This window comes from Rhinopithecus bieti, unplaced genomic scaffold, assembly GCF_001698545.2.
Source record: "Rhinopithecus bieti isolate Rb0 unplaced genomic scaffold, ASM169854v2 scaffold_11944, whole genome shotgun sequence".
NCBI classification, from domain to species: Eukaryota; Metazoa; Chordata; class Mammalia; order Primates; family Cercopithecidae; genus Rhinopithecus; species Rhinopithecus bieti.
Window position 1 is genome coordinate 3905575 of NW_016807378.1, and position 24323 is coordinate 3929897.

At 49.3% G+C, this 24323-nt stretch overlaps 1 protein-coding gene across 13 annotated transcripts in view; it reads right to left on the bottom strand.

The window, feature by feature from the left end:
* The window catches only part of MICAL2 (microtubule associated monooxygenase, calponin and LIM domain containing 2), a 249879-nt gene that overhangs the window by 88878 nt on the left and 136678 nt on the right, over window positions 1-24323 (bottom strand). For 3 of the 13 annotated variants that reach the window (XM_017881597.1, XM_017881590.1, XM_017881598.1), the window contains 6 exons: window positions 23323-23385; window positions 16807-16914; window positions 15590-15776; window positions 14041-14129; window positions 12701-12803; window positions 8783-10086 (listed from right to left, as the gene is read on the bottom strand). In XM_017881597.1, coding sequence (XP_017737086.1) covers window positions 10046-10086; window positions 12701-12803; window positions 14041-14129; window positions 15590-15776; window positions 16807-16914; window positions 23323-23385 — 591 coding nt within the window. In that variant the 3' untranslated portion in view covers window positions 8783-10045. Of the gene's footprint in view, window positions 1-8782; window positions 12804-14040; window positions 14130-15589; window positions 15777-16806; window positions 16915-23322; window positions 23386-24323 lie in introns of those variants that run through there. The other 10 variants (XM_017881585.1, XM_017881584.1, XM_017881591.1 and 7 more) reach the window with 9 other exon arrangements.

Consider the following 24323-nt stretch of genomic DNA (forward strand, 5'->3'; position numbering starts at 1 on the left):
CTTGTGTGCCTGTGAGCTGTGTGCCCAGATGCTTGTATATCCAATAGATGCTGTGTCCTCCTCAGATCCAGGCCTGTGCTAGGGGTTTGGGAATGAACCTGCCACCACAGTCCCTGCCTTCAAGGATCTCTTTCTGTCTCACAAGGGAAATAAGGCATGTTCACAAATATCTACATGATAAGATAAAGCATGTAAGAGTGAGGCATGGAAGAGGCAGAAGGGGAGGGAGATCTGACTTCCATGCAACAGCAGCTTTAGGTTAAAGGCACTGCTATGATTGGGCTTGGGGATGAGGGGAGAGAGTGGTGGAGTCTAGAGTGGCCTAGTGGGATGAGGCGGCTGCAGGTGGCTGAGGTAAGCTCAGCTATGCCAGGCTGTAGAGGTACCAGACCCACAGCCACCACACCTCAGAGTCCAGACCAAACCTGTGAGGAACACCCAGCATCCTGCTTTTCTCTTCCCTCCTTCCATGAAGGGATGGAACAGACCAGGGCTCAGCCTGGCTCCCTGGGCTCCAGGAAGGTAGAGTGCACAGCTGACAGATGGCCTCTCAGAGCACAGGGCTAGGGCCAGCGTCTCTCACAGTGAACCCAGACATCAGGGTAGGGGGAGAGGTGTTGAGGTAGAGACTCAGTAAAAAAGAAGCTGGTACTTCTTCTGGATCCCCTTTTGCCAATGTGTGGAGGCAAAAAGCCCCAAAGGAGACTAGACTCCTCCCCTGCTTCTGCTGTTTAAGACTCAGGCCATGGCTACTGCTGGGTTTTATGGGGTTCAGTGCCACCTCCAGGAAGAAATTCCTACAGTCAAGTGGCTACTTCCAGATATCTCTTTTCATTCCCAGACAGCTCCATCTGTGTGTGTATAACAGTAGTAATACTAGTGGTACTAGTACAAATACCGGACATAATACTAATGACAGTAACACTGACTCATCGAGTGCCCATATGCCTTCATCCACCCTAGCATCCCAACAGCCCTAAGAGAATGGTATTAGCATCCTCACTGGATGAGTGGAAAAGAGTGAATGCCCACCAGGCCAGCCAGTGAGCGCACAGTGCTGGTTGTCACCGCAGCTGGGCCTCCGGCTGCTTGGCACAGAGCAGCTGCACTTGTGGCCAGCCCCAGGTGAAGAGCCAGGAGTGCTCACCTGTGCTTCATGCCCATACCATCAGACCTCTTGCTGCCTCCCCGAGGCTGGCTGCTCTTTAAGAATGCCTGAAGTCATCTTTGCTCATTTGGAGAATCAAGGACTCTAATGGGGGTTGGAGGGTAACAGGAGAGGAGGTACATAGGAGTCATGGGTGAGGAGAAGGATCCAGCACCCCGCAGGGCAGCTGTTGCCAGCCTGTAGCACGAAGCAGCTTTGCCCAGAACTGAGCACCTCAGCCTCATCTCAGGTCTGGCCAGATACCTGCTCCCTGACAAAAGATAAGACTCCAAAAATCGTAAGTTCCGGGTCCAAGGCCTACCTACAAGCCTGGGAAAGGCAGAGCCAGGCAGGGTCTGGGGAAATGTCTGTCCTCACACATGGCTCCCAGCAGCCAGGTCCCAAGGCCCTTTCCTGGCCAGGCCCCTGCCGCAGGGTTATGGAGAGGCGCGGGGCTCCCTGGTTCTGCTGGTGAAATTGCTGCTGCTTTCCACTCAAGTCTGAGACTCTTCCACTCACTCCCAGAACCCAGGGAGATGACAACACAACAGGCCTCCTGTGGGCTGCTATTAACCCCACTTTGCAGGAAAGGAAACCAAGTCTTGGAGGAGTTATAACACTTGTCTAAGGTCACATAGCTCCTAATGGCCAGAGCCATCTCTGGCCCCTGTCCACTGTTCTCTCTGCAGAAAAAAGTTGAGAAAGAAAGCAGCAAAACTAAGAGGATCAGGATCCAGTCAGGAAGACAGGGCCAAGCCAGGGAGTTCAACAGAAGTGTCCAGACAGGAAATGAACTGCAACGGTGCTGGAAGAGCTGAAAGCCTAACAGGGATGATGAGGCAACCCAGAGAGGAGCAGCAGCAGGCCACTGTCCCTCAACAGCAGAGGGACGAGGAGAAGAGCTGGTGCCACCGGAGCCCAGAGGCCACAACACTGCTGCAAGGCAGAGAGCTGGGAGGGACACCATGGCCTCCCCTTGGATTCTGCCCTCCAGCCCCACACCAGCGCATCCAGCGGTCAAAACTAACAGTAAGCCAGTTGCAAGGGAGCTAGAAAATGTAGCTTGCAAGGGATACGCCTTTTCAATACAGAGCCCAGCCAGAGAAGGGTGGGGAAGGCATCTGAGCACACACAGGCAGATACCCGGGATTCTGAGCAGAACGGCCTCTTTGCCCTTTTGTAAGTGGGGACACTACAAGCCCCCAGAGGGATGAAGGAGGGTCCTAGGAAGATGCTTGTGGCAGGCAGTCCTTCTGTCCACTGCCAGGGTATATCACAAATGCTCTGGGAAGGAGACTTGTCAGTGCCACAGCCAAGGTCCTTTTCAATGTGTGGCCCTTTAGACAAAAGGCACAGGTGCCAAGATGGGCTAGCTGCCCTCATGGGGGCTTCTGAGAGTGACTCCCCAGAGTGCAGTCATGGGAATAGGCATCTACGGATCTTCAGGGGGTGAACAAATTGTTGGGCAATCCTGGACCTCTGGTCCCTCTGCCCTGGGGCATGGCTGCCCTGCCTTGCTGTATTCCTTCCAGGAGTGGGCCTGGCCTGTGTGTGTAGGTGTGCAGATACACACGGACACACCCTCTACTGCCCACAAGCCAGGGTGGATAGCATCATTCAAGGGGCCCTGGCTGGCCCTAGCAGTAGCCTTCATGCAGGGAACAATAAATTAAAATGTAAACCTGAAGGAAGATGCAACCTTTGACAGGTAGTGCCAAGCCTCAGCCCCTTCCCCACAGCCCTCAGCAGAGCTGAGCTGCTCCTCGCATGAAGCCCTCATTCTGGACGCTGGGCCAGACACAGGGAAATTCTGCCACAGACGGCCGGCAATCTGGCACCAGCCCTCAGCACATGGCTCCCTCTGGACACCAGGACTCCTCCTTTGAGGTGAGGGGTAGGGGCACACGTTGTATCATCCCAACAGCTCTGCAGCCTCCAGAGTGTCAGGGAAGCTGAATTTCTTTGCTAATGGCAGCAGATCTGGAGCCTTTTTCTTGGACCCTGCCTCTTTTCTTCCCTCTTCTTCCACCACTACAGGCACTGTGTCTGGCCAGCTGTGAGCCTCGAGCTTTGAGCACAGCCAGGACCTATACCCACGTTCCTCTGAATGAGGTGGGCAGGAAGAACTCTAAGTTTCTGTGAAGGCAGCCCAGCAGCAACCCTATAAAGCAGGAACGGAAGTAGCCTGGGGCCCACCGTCCTTCCCTCCTGTTCAGATCCCAGCCAGAGCAGCAGCAAGACCCCAGCACTGAGTATACAATCCCCATCCTGCTGCCACATGTCCCCAAGGGAGTCACAGCCAGGGCCTGGTGTGGATTGGGGTGGGAAAAGAGAAAATCTGATCTGGCACTTCTGGACTCCTACAAATGGAAGAGTTGGCCTGTTTATCTGAGGGCGGGCAGGCAGCCTCTCTTGGTCTCAGTTATAGGTACTTGAGGATAACTGGACTCAGGGGATCAAAGCCATGCTGAGCCACCCACATGCCTTGCCATGGGGGCCGCACCCTCCAGCCCAGGTTATGGTGGGTGGAGTGTTCCCCACCCCGTCCCTTGTCTCACATCTGCCACCTGGATTCCTGTGTCAAGACCCCAGAGCAAGGCACAGTGAACAGGGGACAGAGGATGTGTGTGAGGCCGGTGGCCTGGGCCTTGATGCCCCAAAGGGGATGCTGCTGGAACCTTGGCTGCTGCCAACCTTGGCTTGTCCCTGAGAGGAGGCATCCAAGGCCCACCTGGTTCTGTGCAGACCCAGCTCTCTCAAGAGTTGTACATGAAGATGATGCCCCTCAGAAGGCAACACAGAAGCAAAATCAAAACTCCCTTCTCACAATTGGGAGTCTGCAGTGGCAGCCAGGACACACAATGTCAGACTTCTCTTCCTCCTGGTCTCCCTCCTGAACCACGCTGGATGCCAGCCAGATCTTCCCCAGCCTGAGATGGCTGCATGTTCTGCAGTCTGGGGCCCAGGGCAGAGGGCATATATCCTAAAAACATTTTTTGAGGACCCACTACGTGCTAAGTACGGTTCTATCAGGTTATACAAAGCATTCAAAGGCAACCAAGACCCCTGCCCTCATGGAGCTTGCATTCCAGCAAGGTTGGAAAACATAAATAAGCAATACACATAATAAAGGAGTGAATTACACAATATGTTGAAGGCAATAAATGTGTGCAGTGGAAACACTGTCTAGTAGGGTAAGGGGGAGCAGGATTGCCAGGGAGTGCAGGTCTCAGGACTAAAAATAGACCTCACTATGGGTATTGGAGGACACATGGACAAATTTGAATAAAGGACAGACTCAGCCATATGAATGCCAGGGAAGGGCGTTCTTGGCAGAGGAAACAGACAGCACAAACGCTCCAAGAGAGAATGTGGCTGGGTCAGAGTGTGTAAGGGAAAGTAGAAGAGGAGGTCAGAGTAGGGGCCAGATCCCACAGAGCCCTTCGAATCCATCATGCCTTTGGCATTTGCATGCAGTGAGCTGGAGAGCTGCTGGAGTTTTGAGCAGCAGTGAAACATACATTCTAAAAGGATCATCCAGGCCCGGCACGGGGCCCACACCTGTAATCCCAGCACTTTGGGAAGCTGAGGTGGGAGGATCACTTGAGGTCAGGAGTTCGAAAAGAGCCTGGCCAACATGGCAAAACCCTGTCTCTACTAAAAATACAAAAGTTAGCTGGGTGTGGTGGCAGGTGCCTGTCATCTCAGCTACTCGGGTGGCTGAGGCATGAGAATCACTTGAATCCGGGAGGTGAAGGTTGCAGTGAGCCAAGATCACTCCAGCCTGGATGACAGAGTAAGACACTGTTTCAAAACAAACAAATAAATAAAAATAAATAAAAGGATAATCCAGCTGTTTTGTTGAGGATGTTGAGGGGTGAAGGGAGAAGCAGGGGCCCTCAGAGGGGTGGCTGCAATAACTTGGACGACAGTGGGTGGAGGTCGGTTAGTGTAGAGGTGGTGAGGAATGGACAGGTTCTGGATGTTCCTCAAATTTGCTAATGGATTTGGTGTGAGGTCAAGAGAAAGAAGAGTCAAGAATGACTCCAGGGCCTTTGGGCCAAGCAACAAGAAAAGGGGAATTACAGTCTCCAGAAATGGGGAAGGCTAAGGATGGAGCCTGTTTTGGGGAAATCAGCAGTTGGAGTGGACATTTGGGCTGGATGTGTGCAATAGACATCAGGTGTGGATGTTAAGCGGGCAGCTGGGCACAAAGTGAGAGCCTGTGCCCCCTCTTTGCACTCACTAAGGCAAAACCAAAGTCTGCTGGCAGGTGGTGGCAGGGAAGGGGAGCTCCAGAGCTGAGGCCTGGGTGTCCGAAGGGAGGTGGCTGTTGCCTTTAAGAAGGCTGGGGAATCAGAAACCTGGAGAAAAACATGGTGCCACCAGTGTGAATTGGGACCGCTGTCTAGTTTCTAACCTGAAGGTATCCTGTCAGGAGTTCTGAGCCCCAGTTAATAGAGAATGCTCGAAAAGTTTTCCTCTAGGCTCTCTGTGCTGTGCAAAATCAGGAAAGTGCTATTTAGAGCATTACAAAGAGATCTTGCTGTCCTGAGAGCCAAACACCTTGGAAAACCCTACGCTAGAGGCATTCTTAGCCCCAGTTCACAGAAGGGACCTGCGCAATGCCACTGAGTCAGTACCAAGTGCTGGAAGCAAAGCCTGGTCTTTGGTGGAGCCCAGACCCTCATCATGCACCGAGGTTCCTCTTAGAGCAGGCACCTGACTCCTAGTCTGGGCTGTGGGACTCAGTCCCTTCACAGTGGATGATGTGGCTCTAGACTCGCCTCTGCCTCCTCAGTATCAGGAGCTTCTTTAACATCAGGACTGACCTCAAGGCTGACACAAGGAGGTGAAGAGCTAATGAAGTTCTGCACATAAAGTTCTTGGCCCAGTACCTGGCACACAGAAAATGTTCCCTATATAACAGCTGGCTGGGGGGTGGGGGGCAGTAAAAGATGTAGTAACTTCTTTTACTTACTTAAGCCTTTTTTTTTCTTAAGTTGTAAAAATGAATGCATTTACAGAAATAAAGGGGAACAGCCCACCCACTCTGCTTGACTGACTTACACATTCAAGTTTCACAGAGATTTATTTCTTCTGCTGGATTATTTCCTCAGGATAAATTCCCTGCAGTAGAATTATTAGGCCAAGAGGTCAGAGCCCTTTTCTGGATCTCAATCAGGGTTGCCACAATGCTTCCCAGGAAAAGATTCTCCCAGTTTACTTTTTACTCAATACTTGGGATGAAGTTCATATTTTTTTCTTACAGTCAGTTTTACTTTTTTCTTTACTAATTCAGTAGATGCACCATAATTTTTATTTTCTTTTTGAGATGGAGTCTCACTCTGTCATCCAAGCTGGAGTGCAGTGGCATGATCTCAGCTCACTGCAACCTCTGCCTCCCGGGTTTAAGTGATTCTCATGCCTCAGCCTACCAAGTAGTTGGAATTAAAGGCATGTGCCACCATGCCCAGCTAATTTTTTTTTAGTAGAGACAGGGTTTTGTCATGTTGGTCAGGCTGGTCTTGAACTCCTGACCTCAAGTGATCTGCCCGCCTCAGCCTCCCAAAGTGCTGGGATTACAGGTGTGAGCTACTGCACCTGGCCCATGTACACCATAATTAATTTACTTCCTTTAAAAACCAAGTAGGAATACTTTTGTAAATACTTGCTTTTCCTTTTTAGTGTTTACTTATAAAATTTGCTTAAGTGTAAACTGCCTATTCATAGCCTTTGCCTATTTATCATTGACTCTTTAATCAACAAATATTAACTGATCATTTACACTGTGAGGAGTGCCCAGGAACATCTGTTTTAAATGAATTTTGAAAATACCATGCAATGAACTTCTTTGTTATTACATTTAGTTCATATTTTTCCCTAGTCTAATGGTCTATTTAATATTTTATTATTCTACATTAAGTTTTAAAAATGTATATAATCAGATTTGTGCCATGTTGTTCCTATGTGTTCTTCCTATTAGAGGATTTATGCTTAGAAAGTTGTCACCCCATATCTAATCAATATTTAATTTCATTTAATATTTAATTCTATGGTTTTACCTCTGAAATTTTAAGTCTTTAATCCATCTCTGAATTAAAGACTAGTCTACCAAAACTATGTATGTAGAATGCAATATTCAAAAAAACCAAACCAAAACCAAAACAAAATGTTCAAATAAGTATGGGACAGCTGACTTTCACAAAGTTGATTAAACTTCTCTACGAGGATGCCGCAGAGACTTGACAGGCAAATGAATCTTGTGAGTTTCCAGGGCTTGGGAGGACTGGCAAGATTGGTATGAAATATCCCTCGAATGTCGTGACTATGGACCCCTTTGTTGGTGAAGCACCTCTTGGGGTGTCACGCTTTGACAATAAAGTGAGGATTTTTGTCTGCTTTACTCCCTGCTGTATTCCTAGCACATTGTAGATGCTCAGGAAATACCACCTAGTTGAACAAACAAATAAACACATGCAGTAAAATAGAACAGATCTCATCCAGTACAGCAATACTCAGCCACATCTCTAAGGTGCAAGGAGGTGTGGGGACTTTGCATGGTTCGCTGTGTATCTAGGGCTTAGAATAGGCCTAGGACAAACATTTGCTGAATCAATGAATGCATAAAGGAATGAGTCACTTGCATAGCTCAGCACCTGACTTATAGTCCCTAATATCCCTCCTTGAATGGAAGTGGGAATACGTCACCCGGGTAAGAGTACAGAATCCTTCGTCATGACCTGAGGCAGCTCTGAAGGTAGATCCAGGCATCAGAGATCAGATCCTCAGGCACACCCATCTGGAGGTGCCAGGGACCTCATAAAGTCCACAGGTGACTTTTCATACCAGTGTCAGAAGCCCAGCTACACCCAGCCAGGAAATGGCAGGCATCTCACCCAGGGGAGGCTGAGGACCAGATGACTTTGGCACTGCCCAGGCTAGCCAAGTGAGGCTCCAAATCTTTCCCTTAAACACAGCCTGGAGTTGCCCAGGGCCTGCCATGAGTGTTCTACTTAGGGTGGCACTAGGGCAGGGCCTCCCACCATAGGCACTGAATGCCCTGAGCCTTTGGGACAGGAGAGGTCTCTTAGGATGGCAGTGGCTGTCCATCCGATGAGCACACTGCCAACTTCATTGCCATCCTCAGACTGATGCCCAGTCCTTCCTCCTTACCTTCCACTTGCCACTCAGCTGTGGACCAGCATGAAGTGTTCAAGACCAACCTTTACTAAATAGGAGCCTAAATTAGTGTAAGGTTCATAGGGAAAGCTCTCCTGTAGAGCCACGCTTGGGTGTGCGGTGGAAATGGGTGTAGATAGCTGTTAATACAGTCTGTTTCTAATCGCTGAGGGGACACTGACCCTCACTCACTATGCCCAGCATCTAGAACAGCAAAGTACAATGAGTGTTCAAGAAAGAGACCCCAAAGCCTGGCCCAGGAGCATTGATGACAGTTTCCAAATATTACCCCTGGGTAATATTTCCTTTCAGAGCGCCCAGCGCAGCCCCAGAGAGTCCTGTGTCACCTCAAGTGCAAGTCCCGCCAGGAGTTTAGGGAAAATGAACCCCCTACACCAATCCCTGTGTGTGAGGTTTTAGAAGCTTCCACGGCAAAGAAGAGAGGAAACAATAAGCTTTATAAAGAACAATATTTATTTCCATTTACAGCATCAAATACCATAAATAAAGCTAAACATTGTTTTGCTGTGTGCAAAATACAGGGTTCCATGTGGCACTGTAAATGATTACCAAAGGTCACAGACATGCGTTGTGATGAGATGGGGAGGCTAGCTAAAGAGGAGGCTGAGAGGGGAGGAGGGCACTCTTTGGTTGACATTCTATAAAGGGAGGGAGACTCTGTAAGAGAAGATAAGACAAGAGCAACGACTTCGTACTGGCCAGGATCTGCACAAGCGCAGTGAGCGTGCAGCATGCAGGGCCAGGCAGGCAGGCCCAGGAGTCAGGGTGGTCTGGGCCACATGCAGGACAGACGCCCACCACAGCCTGAGACCGGCGAGGGTTGCCTAGGACTGCTCCACTGTGCTTGGTGTGTTTTTTCTCATTAAGAGCACGTTGGTGATTATCCTGCTGCCCCAGGTGCAAGAGTCAGCAGAAATGTGTGCTTTAAGCAGAGTCACAGGGGCCTGGGGCTGAACTGAGTCATTTCTCAAAGATATCCCTGCCTGGGATGATGCTGGCTCTAATTGAAGCTCTGGCATCATCTGGGGCTTTATGAGCCAAGGGACATAAGAAGAACCACAGCAAAACCCTTGCATATACAGTGCAGGCTGCAACCAAGGCAGGATTTGCTAGAATACTTGTGATTATGTGTTCAACCTACAGAGCATGGGTCAAGCTTGGGATGAGGCCTGAGAGTAATTATGTTTTCTAAATCCCTCCAAAGAATCACCTATGGTTTTGATCAATGACATTAACAATCTTTACATTAAAGCCAGTTTAACAAGGGGCTGATATGTATGAGCTTTTTGAGGCTGCTCGATAGGTGTTCTTTTCAAAGGTGACAGAGGCCCCCTCATGGTACTGTCTTATGATCAAGGTCGACCCTCCCAAGAAAGTAGGTGGTTTCGCAGGTGCAACTGGAGAAGCATGCACGCAGGCAGGCCCAAGGGAGAGAGGAGAGGCGGGGCATGCACTTGGGGTAGACCAGGCTGCCGGCTCCATGGGAAATGAACACAGACATGGGTCTCAAGCTGGACACTCCCTCATGCTGTTAGCCAACCATGCCACCGTACGAGTCCATTAGCATGCAAGACACTCACAGTTAGCACAACCAGTACCGCTGGCTGGGAGGACGGGGTGTGGAAAGCGGGTTGGGGGTTAGTACCACTCTTTGAAAATTGGCAAGAAAACCAGTCACCTTAGAGCAGAAGTGTGTCAGCCAAGAAGTGGGTGTAGCACTGGAAGGCTGAAATGAACTGATGGCCATGGTGTAAGATTGGAGAGAGAGAGAAACATAGAAAAGAGAACTTAGTGTGGGGAAAAAAGGAAATGATTAACATCACGAGAAGGCACTGGAGTTGAAAATAAGGCAACTATTGAAAGAGGGAAATTTCCTCTGAAAGAGTCACTGTTTGCTTAGACGAGATGAACCTTTCTGGTTGTGACCAGCTACTTGTTTACAAGAGAGGATGCACACAGTTTGCATCTTGCTCCCTGATATCCTCTTGGCCCGCATTTTACTCTAGCGTCTCCTATTCATTCTTGAACATGTTGTGGAGGCCTAGAGGCATTCACCCTCTGGGGTCCACCCCTGGGTGTTGGTGCTGCCCACCAGAAAGGTTCAACATCTCAGAGCATACAAACATCTCAGATTTCCGACAGGCACACCCTGTCTCACCACAGTAATTCAAACCAGTCTCCTCATGGCTGCACATGACAGTCTTAGAGATTCTGACTCTGGCTTCATGGAACACTCCACAAAGCATCTCAGCCTATCCTGAGCTGAAGATAATCACAATAACATGGTCATTCACATCATGACCTCGAGAATTTACTTTCTGTACTCAAAGAAAAGGAATCAATGGTTCCTCCCCCCATGCTGAACACTAAAATCCCAGCAAAAATTGGAGAAAACACAATGCAAGTCATCGGACTGAGAACAGTGCCAACAAGGACAGAGGCGCCAGTTCCCACAGAGTTGGCCATGGCCATGCCTCTGTTTTTCCCAAGGATTTCAGGGAAGTGTTTGTAGAAATGCACCTCCTCCTTTCTTCCCGCCCCACAGAAACCGTCATCTCAAAGCTCTCAAAGGTTCTGGCTCCTCACCCGCACCCAGGCACACCTCTTAGTTAATCCAGAGGCATCTCTAGTGATAACTGCACAGAGCTATCTTGGGCCCAGCAACTCCAGATACACTGAGCCCTATAGATGGCCTTTCTCTGGCAGCCCCTTGATTGTTCAGCCAGACCCTGCAACTGTGTATGTCTAGGCAGCGTGGAGTAGGGAGAGCTGAGGACTCTTCTAGATACCCAGAGTGAAGAATGTAGGTGGGCCTGCATGCTCATTTTAACCCTTACTAAGGCATATTTCATTTGGATCAGTCCAAAAACAGCTTCCACTCCCAGCCTTCCCTGCCAGTCAAGATACGGTAGAGCTTCCCCTGGAGGTCAGACCTATTCCTTTCCCAGGGCATTGTGAAAATGGTTTCTGTTTTGATCACATACGCATGGCAGCGGAGCAGCTAAGCCGTCAGGATGTCCACAGGCAACGCTCACTGGGCAGGCCACGCTTCCCAGCAATAGCCTGATGTGCTAACAATCCCCTCAGTCTCAAAGGACACCACATGAGTGGGCGAAGTCTTCCACTCCACTCGGCCTGACCAATATGGACCCTGCAAGGCCTTGGCTCAGCCTGTAGCCTGGGCTGGGGGATCTGCTGGGAGCCACAGGGGCTAAAATGCCATCAGCTAAAAGAGCTCATCTTCAGCACTGCATCAGCTCCATGGTCAATGCCAGTGGGCTTTCACTGTAGTGCCCATTAGTGGAAAGGGAAAATGCATGTTTGTAGAATCTGTTGAAACCCCATGGTTCTTCGTCATTTGGCTGTGAATTGGTAGCCTTCAAGCTACTATTTAACATCAAAACAAGGGAGCAAAACAGTCCTCCCCGCAAGGGGACAGATAACAACCAAACACACACTACTCCCTGCTTTTGTAAGTTGAATTCTATTCTGCCCTTCTACTCTTTTCTTCTAAAATAATTATGCTTTCGTGTTGTAAAAAGTATCCTGCTGCTGACAAGTGGCATCTGGGTACCTAAGTCAAAAGGCACTGGTCAGGAGATGGCACACTCACTTTCATATGTGTAAAATCTTAAATCATCCACTTTGCAGGCAGTGGCTCTGACAACTCACTGCAATGTTCAAGGGGTTTATAAAACTGGTTATAAGCTTCAAACCCATGTTAAGAAAAACTGACACTCATAGAAAAAAATGCTTTCTCTAGGCTTATTAAAATTTAAAAAATTGAAATGTAAACCCAGAAGTATGGCTCACTTTGGTGTGTGTGTATATATATATATATATATAAGTACAAAGCTACAGAAAAGATCCTTCATATCATCCCTGGCCCTAGCACCATGAGTAGATGTTCACCCTGATAAGGCCGGGCAGAGGTGGCCCATGTGAAACTCTTTGGCTTTGAGCTAATTGCTTAGAGAATGCTAGGCTTCCTGGCCAGAGCCTGAGCAAACTGCAAATGCACTGCCATCTGAAGTCTCCCTGGAAATGTGAAGGCACTTTGGGGCAGCCAGGCATGTCAGCGGAGCTTGACTGGGAAGCACCTGAGCACCCAGTTGCAGATGCTCTCGAGGGAGCCCTCAGATTCCCTGTACATGGCTGCCAGGACCTCAGAGAACGCCCAGAGAAGTGGCAGCCCCAGGCTCAGGAGCTCGTACATGTAGCAGTAGTTGTAAGCATTGTCCCTGATATGGAGGCCAACGGCTTGCAGGAGTCCCTGCATCCAGTTACACAGGTCCCTCGGCAGCCTGAGGGGCCAGCCCAGCGCCTTCCTAAAGAAGGAGGTGGAGATACCTGGGGGGCTGCCTTCCAGGGTGCCAATGGCGGCCACTGCGCAAGAACTTTCAGTGGGAGTGTCTCGCAGAGGCGCTTCCTGCTCTTGCCATGTCGCCTCCTCCTGAGAAAGAGACCGAAATGAGGGCATTAGTCTGCAAGTCTTCCAGAGGACTACTTCAACAAAGCAAGCAGGGAGCCAATACAAACCGAACTCGCCAGACCCTGCAACCAGCCCCCACAATAATCTCAGCCCCCCCACTCATGCTGAAGCCAGTGCTGAACACGGGCACTTTTCTAGGGGGCCAACTGACCATAAAGACCATGAGCCTTCAAAAATATGCATGCCTTTTGATCGGGAATCTGACTCCTAATGATACATATCAAGTAAATAATTTGAAATACGGATAACAATATGCATACCAGGATGTACACTATAAAAACATTTGTAAGATAAAAAATTCAAATGACATAAAGATCCAGTAGTACAGAAGTAGTGAAGTAAATAATTGACCATTTATAGACTAGAATCTTCCAAAGGCATTAAAAATTATGCTCCAACAGGATTTTTAATGTCATGGGAAACTGTTCTTGATACACAGTGAAGAAAAGGAAGAATATAAAACTGTAGGCTTAGGATTCCACTTTGGTTAAAATATATTCCCATAGAAAAAAGTCTGGAAAGGGATGTTACAAAATGTGAACCGAGGTTTTCTCAGGGTAGAGTGGTTATAGGTGATTTAACTTTGCTTCTTTATATTCTCTCATTCCCATGTTTTTACATTGAACCTATATATTTGGGTAATTAGAAAAAAGTTTTAAGTTATGGGTTGTTGCTAGTGGTAGATGATTAATCAAGCTCAAGAGAAGATATTTGCTAAGAGATGCCAGAAGAGATGCTTCCACAAACCATCTGTAAATTCAGTGGGCTGGTCACTTGGTTGACTTCGAGAGCCTGGGAGAGGACTTAGAAAATGTAGAAGGGTCGGTCCTATACCAGGCATTCTTGCAAACAGCACCTTGTGGCCAGGTGGGTTCCAGGTACAGAGGGCCACGTGGCTTTTGTGTGGCTAAGCATATCACCCCATCCCTGCCACATGGGCAAGCTCTTCCAGGCTTCTCATGAGAAGTCATCATGGCTACCATCCTGGGAGCTCATCTGGAATGGGACACGCCCCAGAGGCTGTGGAACAGACTGAAGCAAAAGAACCCTCCACACCAGGAAGCAGAGGTTTTCTTCTTTATCTGTGAGTCATCTCAATCCCTCTAGGGCCAGAAAAGCTGGCCTAACTTTGAGGATCACTGGAAACCCTTATCAAGGGGCCCTCCCTGTTTCACCAGCATGTTTGAGACAAACATACCTCTCTTTGTTGCTTCAACTCTGCCCGTCTCTTCCGTTGTTTGCTATTGCTTTTACAGTGAATGAAGTGAGGCTTGCAGTAAAATTTGCCTGTAAAAAGAGGCACACACATACAGAAAAATTTTTCTCCTATAAACTAGAGCCATAGTAGACAAAAGCCAAGGGCACGCCACTGTCCAAGTCAGAAAATAGCAACGATGGAAATAGCCCAGGGTGGCTCAAACTTGGGAAACGGCTTCCATCACCTTCCTTAAAGAAGTAGCACTGAGATGAAGTAGGAGGTGCCTCAGAGACAAGCTCCAGCCAGCAATGGGGGTTCTCCCGGGGATGTGGCTAAGACTTCAAACCATGGAGGCTCCCGTAGGGTGGCATGCCCACACCTGGAGAGGGCATGGGAGCTCTGAGACCCTGCTCCCATACCACACCCCATGCCTCTTTTCCATCTGGCTGCTCCTCTGCCTCCTTTATAATAAATAGGAAAACATTAAAAAAAAAAATCCTCAAAGCAAACTGAGGCCAAGTTTCTTCATAAGACCAGTTGCCAGGCAGTAAAATGGACAGCTTTGAGTATGAACACCCTCAATCTTTCTTTGTGGAGTACCTGGTGGGTGGGAAAGGCTGAGAGCAAATGGCAGCAGTGATGGTGAGGAAAAGACCCAGACGGGGCACACACTGGGAAACTGGCCACTGCCCAGGACCACTGTGCACCTTCCAGAAAAGCCTTCCTTGCTCACTGCTATGCTGGTAACAGTAGCAATAGTAAAAATTGTAACAGGGCACACTTACATAGGAATGACTGTATGCCAGGCACAATGCTACGAGCTTCACATGCATTAACTCGTCAGTCCTCACAACCACCCTGAGAGCTAAGGACTACCATTAACCTCATTTTACAGATGAGGAAACTATTTAAGTAACAGGTCCAAGGTTCTATGGCTAGGAGGTAGTAGTTTAGTTTGAGGGTGTGTATTGAGCGCCATGCTATACTGCCTCTTGTTATACATGACAGAGCAAATGTCAAGCACTGAAAATTAGAAAATAATCATTTGTTCCAACGAGCACGATTCCTCCATCAATGTCTTTGTTAGGCCACTTATCAGAGGGAATGTCATTTTGATGGTTATTTTTAAGACACATACTATGTAAATAATATTAACATTGCATCATATGGTGAAACTTACTTCATGCCAGGTGTGGTGCTGAGCATGCAATGGAGGGTATTGGGTTGGATTTTCTTGGCCATACAGGGACAATGGAGGGTGGTGAGGCTACATGAGAAGAGGTACATAGAGCCCTGGGCACACAGCAGGTGCCCACCAGGACCTGGTATGCCACACCACAGTGCTGATGCTACCCTTCCCTGGGACCACACGCAGCCTCCCCTTCTAGCAGGAGCTCCCAGTCTCCCTGAACAGCTTTCCTGATGACATCATACTTCCTTTTGGGGGTGTCTTAGGTGTCTTAGAGCCGCCAGAGGGACAGGAACCTGAGTCAAGGTCACACCTGAGGCCAAGGCCAGAGCCCAGTGCTGCCCTGGCCCCTGGGGTTACCTTCATCACAGTCAAAGGTGTAGGCAGCCAGGCGCAAGGTGGTGGCACAGATGCTGCAGCGGAAACACTCCCGGTGGAAGAAGAGTCCCTCGGCGCTCAGCCGCTCCATCACGTACACACGCTTCTTACAGAAGTAACACGTGTCACTGCCTCCCAGGTTAAGGGGAAATGACTTTCGCATAGATTCCTGGGGATCGGGAGAGAAGAGTGGTGTATTAGGGCTTATCCCAAGCTTTCAAATGCCAGGCCGAGGCTTTCAGAAATTCCACACTGAATGCTGGGGACCTTGTGGGCTTCTGTTTCCTGCTCCTGCCACTGCAGCAAAGAGGGAGGGGTAGGAAGATACGCCCTCAACCCAGACCCCAACCCTGCAGGGGCTGCTGTTTACTGTACTCCCAGGCAGGCTGGAGACAAGGTGGGCCCAGGAGGGGCTCTCCCTGAGGTTGGCTGCTCTGGTTTTTTGGGGTGGGAGTGATCCTGGTCTGACAGAGTGGGCTTTACTCAAACGTGTCCTCCCCATGATATTCTTTCCAGGATCTGTCCTTGGGATTAAGTGTCACCTGGTTCTGGACAGAGGTCCTGAAACTGGCCTGCTGAGGATGTTTTAGGTGTCCTGTTCCCCTGCAGTGGTGCAGGTTGGGTGAAGAAAGCTTGTGGCATCAAATCTGGTCAGTTATAGCCCTAATTGTGAATTGGGAGGGCATGGGCTTGGGCAGCAGTACCCCTGGGCAATGCCAGGGCAATGTGCCAAAAGGAAACAGAAAGAGTGGTCCACTAAAATTCCTGGTGATGGCAGCGAGCGGCCTAGTTTAGAGAAAGGGAGAATTCAATTCAAAGGGATATTTTCCCCATGACTTTTTTCTCAATCCAATGCAAAGACTCTGTTCAGGTTGGACACTAAACATTGAAAGTGAGGACCATTCAATTATGCTCATGGCCTCACCTGGGCCTTCCTACCAGGCCGTTCTCCAGAGCCACAGACAGCAGGAAGATCTCTATTTGCAAAAAGACCGCAGGGGACCTGAGTGAGATCTGTCTTTAAGGAAATGTAGGTTCCCTCTAACTTCTGCCCTGATCCAGCTCATTCTCAGTCCCCTCTTGGCCCAAGAGAAGAGGAGCCTTGGAAGGGCTAGAGCATCCTCTCCGCATCCCATGTGCCCGCCTTGGGATACCAGAGCCAGTGTCTGTGGGTGAAGGCTGGGGGTGCATGTCCTTACCAGGTCTGGAGAGGTGGCCTGGACCTTAGGTCTGTGATCATTCATGTACAGATTGACCAGGACTTCAGCTGCAGCCCCTATTCCGCTGGACACTTTCCCTACCGTCAGCTAACCAAGAGTAGAGGCAGAGGAGACAGAGACAAAGGTAGAGGCCAGTTAGCACCCAGGAGGAAAACACAAGCAGGATGGATGGGGAGAGGGCTCCTCACCCACATGCAAATAGCACCCCACGACCCAAGAGAAGCAAAACCAGACAGGAGCCGACCACGGGGATTCTGGAGATGGAGAAAATAAAATAAATAAAACCCTGTGGCCGCAAAAACACAAATGCTGTAGGATTCCACTTACATGTGGTACCTAGAGTAGTCAAAATCATAGAGACAGGCAGTAGAACAGTGGTTGCTGTTGTTTAATGGGTACAGAGTTCCAGTTTGACAATAACTAAGAGTTCTGGAGTGGGAGGATGGTGAGGGTTGCACACGAAGGATGTATTTAATACCATTAAACTATATCCTTAAAAAATGGTTAAGGCTGGCTGGGCGTGGTGGCTCATGCCTATAATCCCTGCACTTTGGGAGGCTGAGATGGGCGGATTACCTGAGGTCGGGAGTTCAAGACCAGCCTGACCAACATGGAGAAATCACATCTCTACTAAAAATACAAAATTAGCCAGGGTGGTGACGCATGCCTGTAATCCCAGCTAGTTGGGAGACTGAGGCAGGAGAATCACTTGAACCTGGGAGGCAGAGGTTGCGGTGAGCTGAGATCACGCCATTGCACTCCAGCCTGAGCAACAAGAGTAAAACACTGTCTCAAAGAAAAAAAAAACAAGGTTAAGGTGGTAATTTTTATGTTATGTATATTTTAACACAATAAAAAAATATGGGGAAAAAAAGATTAAAAACCAAAAGCCTTTTAGTCCTGGGTGGGCCACAGGACTGTTACATCCACTGCGGGGTGCAAGGCCTTCCAAAGTTCCTGAGCCTCTCATTGCACAGATGCGTACATGAATCCCAGAGAAAGGAAGGGTCTATCTGAGGCCACTTAGCAAATAAATCTAAGATTCCAGACTGTACTCTGGTCTCCTGCCCCCCAGCCCTGGGGCATTCACAGCTTTACTCAGCAGGGGGATGGGGTAAATGTGGTGCTCAGACCCAATCATTACCCAAAAGCCCCCAAAACCTGCAAGTCAGATAAGCCAAGCAAAGAGAAGAAAATCAGGAGCCAAGTCCCCTCAGACAGAAAGGTAGACTGCCACACTGCGGCCACCCTCTTTCAGAGACCCCTTGCCCCTGGGGGGCCGCAGGCAGCCGCTCAGGGACCAGCAAGACCAGGGGAAGGGTACGGTCCCAGCTCCACCACAGGCCAGTGCTGAGACTTGGCATAAAGCACAGAACTTCTGAGCTCAGTTCCTCATTTAGTAAAATGGGGACAGCTATACCTGTCTCCTGAGTTTGTGGGAAGGGCTGGGCGAGAGAATGTGTGTCCTAGCACCTGGCACTGAGCAGGCTCTTGGCCAGGACTACCTTGTGTGATATTGTGATATCATCGGAAATACATATTTGGACTCTGCCCCCTGGTTCCTGAGGCAGAGCTCCTAAGACCTTTGTACCTTCCTGAGTGACAGCAGCATCTGACGCAGAGCTCCTAAATCCCTTGGGATTTCCTGCGTGACAGGAGTATCCTTTGCTGGAATGAAGTGACTCTTGAGCTCCTGGATAACTTCAGGATGGGGCTGGTTGCCAGGGGAACCAACCCTGTGATTAAAGGGTTGGAACTTTCAGTCCCATACACTGACCTATGAGGTCAGAGGGGCTGAAGGTTGAGTTAATCACCAACAGCCAATGATATAATCGATCATGCCTTCATAACGGAGCCTCCATAGAAACCAAAAAGGATAGGGTTTGGAGCTTCTGGAGGGCGGACCATGTAGAGGATCCTGAAGGGCAGTGCCCCAGAGAGGGCGTGGAGGCGCCCACCCTTTCCCACATGTCCTGCCCTGTGCCTCCCCTCACCTGGCTGTTCCTCTGTATCCTTGATAAGATCCTGTATAATAAACCAGTAACCATGTTTCCCTCCTCAGGTTTAACTAATTTGCAAGGATGGCTCGCAGAACTCAAGGAAAACATTTCCATTTATAGATTTTGTTGGTGGGGAGAAACATCCCCACTCTATTTGGTGACCAAAGGTGAGTGGTGTGAGAGTGGAGAGAAGCAGCTTTGTTTTTTCTTATACCTTGATTCCTCCCTCGCTTCCCTCCTCTAGATTCAGCCTGCCCCAGCCTGCTTTGAAGCTCCTAGGTCCCTCCAAGCAGGACCACAGCCCACCCTGCCAACAGCAGCAGTATGTGGAATGAGCGCATACTGGGCAGGTGGGACAGGTTGGGGACTGCAGCAGGCTCCAGAGCCAGCGCCCAGCAAGGTCAGCTTGGAGACAGGGAGGCAGCAGCTCTGCATGGGCCATGGGGTGCACGGCCCAGTGACAGGCTATGCGTGCCTGTGCTCCTGAGGGCACCTACAAATGCCTAGACCCCCACCAACGTGTCAAAGAGCTGGGGAAGGGGTGGAAGCTGACAGCCTAAAGAGCATGGCACAATTACACATACCAGCTTCTGCAAACCACAGCTTGCTCTCCCCTTCACCCCTCACCCCCAACTCTGGAAGCCCACCCTGGTATTGCTGCAGTCTCTTCTTGGGGGAGGCAAATACATATAGCACGAGATTCTAGAAACACTGCTCCTGATACCAAGATCGTAGAGGGAGGGAAGCTCTAGGTCCTCCCCAGCTTCTGAACCAAGCCTCTGGGAGTTGTGGCCAGCGAGAGCAGCAATGGAGGCTGCAGGGCCTCTGGGCAAGAGTTGATAGCCATCACCACACCAAATAACAGTAACTTGTATGTGGGTGAAATGATGACCTCCATCAAAACCCAAGACTGCCCTTGGGTGGCCACATCTAAACTGATAAGAGAAAGCCTCAAATATAAAGCAGGGAGTCCAGGGAACTGCAAAGCAGATGACAGGCTCACCACAGCTCCCCTATTCCTGGTAGCAGTGCCCATCCTCGGGGCCTAAGGCTAACTCACTGGCTTCCAGCAAAAGCACAGGCACTATATAGGGCTGAGCAGGAAAAGGAGTGCCTGGCAGGCTGGTGTGAACAAAGCCCAGGAGCCCCTTGCTCCCATTCTCATTAGGAAGCCCAACATTACAGCAACTTTGAAATGGTCACTCCAGACCATGTGTGTGGCTTTGGGGCCTGCAGAGGACCTGGATGCATGCTTGCTGGGAGTGTCTGATCCCTTGAACTTAGACAGATAGGACCTCATCAGAGTTTACCAAGCCTGCCATTTCTTGGGAACAGCTGTCAGGCCTGGCACCCCCTTCTACCCTTGCCTCTAGTGTGGCCCAACCTGGGAGGGATTAGGATTCTGCTTCCAAGCACACTGTCTGCCATTTCCAGGAGGCCACAAATGCCAAGAAATTTAGCCCCTGCTTCCAAGAAAGGTTCAGGTGTATCAGCTCAGGACAATAAGTCATTGTTTGCTTGATGTTCCATCCCCTGCTGGGACCCCCAACTTGACCGCTCAGATAGGGGATACAAAGGACTTCCTGGGCTTTTATCAAAATAAAAAGGGGAGGAAAGGCAGGGAGGTGAGTTATACTCTTAACACCGCCTGCCCAGCCCCTTGTGTGACTGCTTCCATTGGCCCAGTGTGTGAACCGGCTCCACAGTATTCTCCCAGAAAGGCACCACAGTGATGCCAAGATACCCACGCACAATTACTGCCTTCCCTCAATAAGCAGAGACTATACTTTCTGGAGCTTTTAATACAAATCCCTAATGAGATCTTATTAACCACTTAACTAATAAGCACTTTGTGCACTGAGCTTCTGAGCAATCCTGACTTGGGGAGGCATTACTGAAGCATGCAGAGGGCTGCGAGGTTGCTAGGAGGTACTGCCAAAACTGAGCAGTTGCAGAGCTGCTCCATTGTCCTACAGCACAGGGCACAGTCTGGGTCATCTGGGCAGGGGATCCAGGATGAAGACCACACCTGGTTCCACCTATCATTAGGTCCAAAAGCCCTCTTTCTCCCTGTGGCACCCACACATCCACCCCGAGAGGGTGACATTCTTTTTTTTTTTTTTTTTTAAAGTAAAATGAAAGCACCCTTAAGGAAATCAGTATTGGGTCTCCTACTTGCCCTTCCCAACCTGATGAAATGTATTCCAGAATCACCAAGAGGTAGACCAGTACTTCTTTGAGAGGTCACAGGGAAATGAGGTGATGGAGAACTTGTCTCCCGGGATGAGGGGAGAGCCTTTGAAGCCCACCCCAAAGGCCAATGTGAAGGTGAATGTTGCCCTGGGCATCAAGGGTTATCTTCTATTTCCTGACAGCAGGATGGCCTTACCGGCTCTCAGAGTGAGGACATAACTAACTAACTGGCTTTTGCTAGCTCATTGCTCCTCAAACTACCTGCAGCTAATGACAGTTTTTTTTCCTTTTTAAATATTTAATCCATTATGGCTGGTTATTTCCAGATACAAAGAAAATAATCTAGAAATACGATCGCACACTTGAATGTGTGGCAATACCAAATGGTTCTACAAGTTTCCAACACTTAACTCTCTCTCACTTGCTATCATGGGATTATAGCCCAGTCCCTGCCTGTGGACCACACTTTGAGTAGCACTGCTCTAGTCAACTGGGGGAATCACCAGGTTCTCAGGATCCCGAGAAATAAATGCTCAACTCATTGAGAAATCCCAGATAAGTCATCCTGGTGTGGACCTCAGGGTTAGAGCCAGTGGTTCCTACCAAAGAGAAGCACGCATTGATGGCAAGCCACCAGGCTCCTGGGGAGGATGGTCAAGAGAAGAGCTTATGATTAGGCTGGGTACAATTCATCTGAATGCAAAGTTGGGCAATCTGATGATCTGGTCAGAGATGATCATGTTCCAGCCACCAGGTTTTTAAGAATTAGTAATTTCGAAGTCTGCTTTTTAGTAATTAGTAATTTAATTTTAGTAATTAGTAATTTAAGAATTAGTAATTTCAAAGGGACTGCTTTTGCAACCCTTTATACATCTCTCAATATTCTTGTAATTTTCAAGAATTTGGGTAATTTCATTACCTTTCCCCCCTTTTGAATTCTAATTACTTTTCAGCAAATTAATTAGAACACTCAGGAGGGCAATCATCTTGCAACATATGCCATTTCCCTTCTGTGAGCCTCAGCTTCCTCATCTGTGAAATGGAGAGACCACCACCAACCTTGCAGGGCTGCAGAAAAGACTCCTGAAAGAACCTGGGCCATGCAGGAGGCACTCGGCAGATAGTGAGTCCAAAGCACAGCCACTGGGAATGTGGCCCATTCCCCAAAGCTTGAGGGAATGGATACCCCATTCTCTGTGATGTGCTTATTTCACATTGAATGCCTGTATTCAAATACCACATACCCCATGCATATATACACCTACTACGTAACCACAAAAATTAAAACAAAGCATGGTCATTTGTGCAGCGTTGCATTTCCATGTTCTAGGACTTCTCTCTTGTCTTAAATCACTTTCTGCTGCACAAGAATGGCATGGCCCACACAGGATGAGCTCCCTGCCTCCTCTCCCCAGAGCCAATCTAGATAGAATCATGGTGACGCAGCTGTTTTTACACGCACCCATGCCAGAGACTGCAGAAGATGGCTAGACCTCTACAAAGAGGCATTTTCCAACCAAGTGATCCTGTGACCCCAGCGGAGAATATGATGGTCCTCGTCTGGATATCAGAGCATTCCTCACACTGCACCAAGCTGGCCCATCTCCCCCTCAGTTTGCACTCCCTGAGTGACCTGTCTTATTCACCTCGACATTCTTGGCACAAGGCAGATACTGTGAATGCAGGAAAAAGCAGGCTCTGGGCCCTGTTCGTGTGAGAACAATGGAAACGGTCCTCCCTGCACCTGGAACTGAGCCAGGATTACCAGGTGTCCCAGCTGTACTTCTCTACTGAGTTTGGCCACCTGCAACCATACAGCCTGCCAGGAGCATCCAGCAAGTCCACGTGGGTAAGGCAGCGGTGAGAGCAGAATGTGCAGGGCCTCAGAACGGAGGGCTCACAGGAAGGGGAGCTTTTGACAGGTAGGGCCAGAGGGGGTCTGCTGGGTCCACTTGGGCAAGGACATCCTCACTGAGGAGTCCCTGGATGAGAAGACATCAGAGGACAGCCTGTTGGACCTGATTCCTCAGCCATATGCCCAGGGCTGGGGATAGGAGGGCAGGCAAAGAACTGAAATCACTATGTTCAAGGATGTCTGGAAATTATAAGTTCAGAGCTAAGACGCAGGCAGGCCTTAGGGGCTGTGAGCTCCCAGTACAAGCACATGTCTGCCCACCTTCATCCCCTGGTGCCAGGCACTGTGCTGCTGATCATTGCGCTTAACTCCCAGAGCCCTGCAGGTGGGTCTGATAATCCCCCTTTGCAGGTGAGGAAGCTAAAGTTCAGGGAGGCTCTAACTCACCTGAGGACGCACTGTTCTCAAATGGCTGGGATGAAAATGGAACCCTGAAGGTGACTTCTTTTCCTTTAGAAAGAGAGGGATCAACATGCATTTTAGGTAAATAAGATTTCTTTCAGAATTCTCTTCCACTGGGGAAAGAGAAGCTTTACAGGACACTTCAGGAATTTTGCATAGGTTAGGACATTGCAGTGTTCCAGTTACCCTCAGGAGTAGCTGCTTTCTTCCCCATTTTATAGGTTAAGAAACTAATGCTCAGAGAGGTTCACAAACTTGTCCAAGGCCACACAGTGAGTAATTTGTTCTCTGAACTCAAGTCTGATTTGAAACTCACATCCTTCTTCCATACCAGCACTCGGCAAATTAAAACCCCCCAGGCTAGGATGCACACAGGAGACCTCCAAAAGGTTGCCTAGCTCTATTCCCAGGATAGGAGGAGGAACAGTGAGGTTGGAGGCAGCCTTGAGACCTGTCCCTGAGATTTATCCTCCTACCAGATCAAAGGCAGATTGCCCCAGACAAAACTTCCCAGCATTTCCCTGTTTCCTTCTACTATGCAAATCTCTAGAGCAAACCCTGCAAATCCAGTTTTAAAACAAACACCCCCAAAGGTAGAGAAAGCTCCTTTTAAAATGCTCAGTGCTCTTCTGACCCTGGAGGACTGAGGGGCAATTCCTAGCCCAGTGAAGGCCACCCCCCACCCCCCGCCCCACCCCGATTGCCCAGCTGTGCAAATGCTCAGTGCCTTCTTGTTCTTGCAAGAGCTCACCAGCATGGCAAACAGCCAGCAGCCAATAGCCGTCCCATGGGCCAGATCAGCAAAGTGGCCTCTCTTCTGGAAGAGCAAAACTAACTAATGGCTGATAGGGAGCCCAGATCACAGAAGAGGGCTGGTTTGATGGGATGGTGCTGGGGACACAAAACTGGGCATAGGTCTCACAGTCCACAGCCTGGAAAGACAGACTCTGCCAAGGATCTGAGCCCCCTGTGAGAGCCCTCAAGAC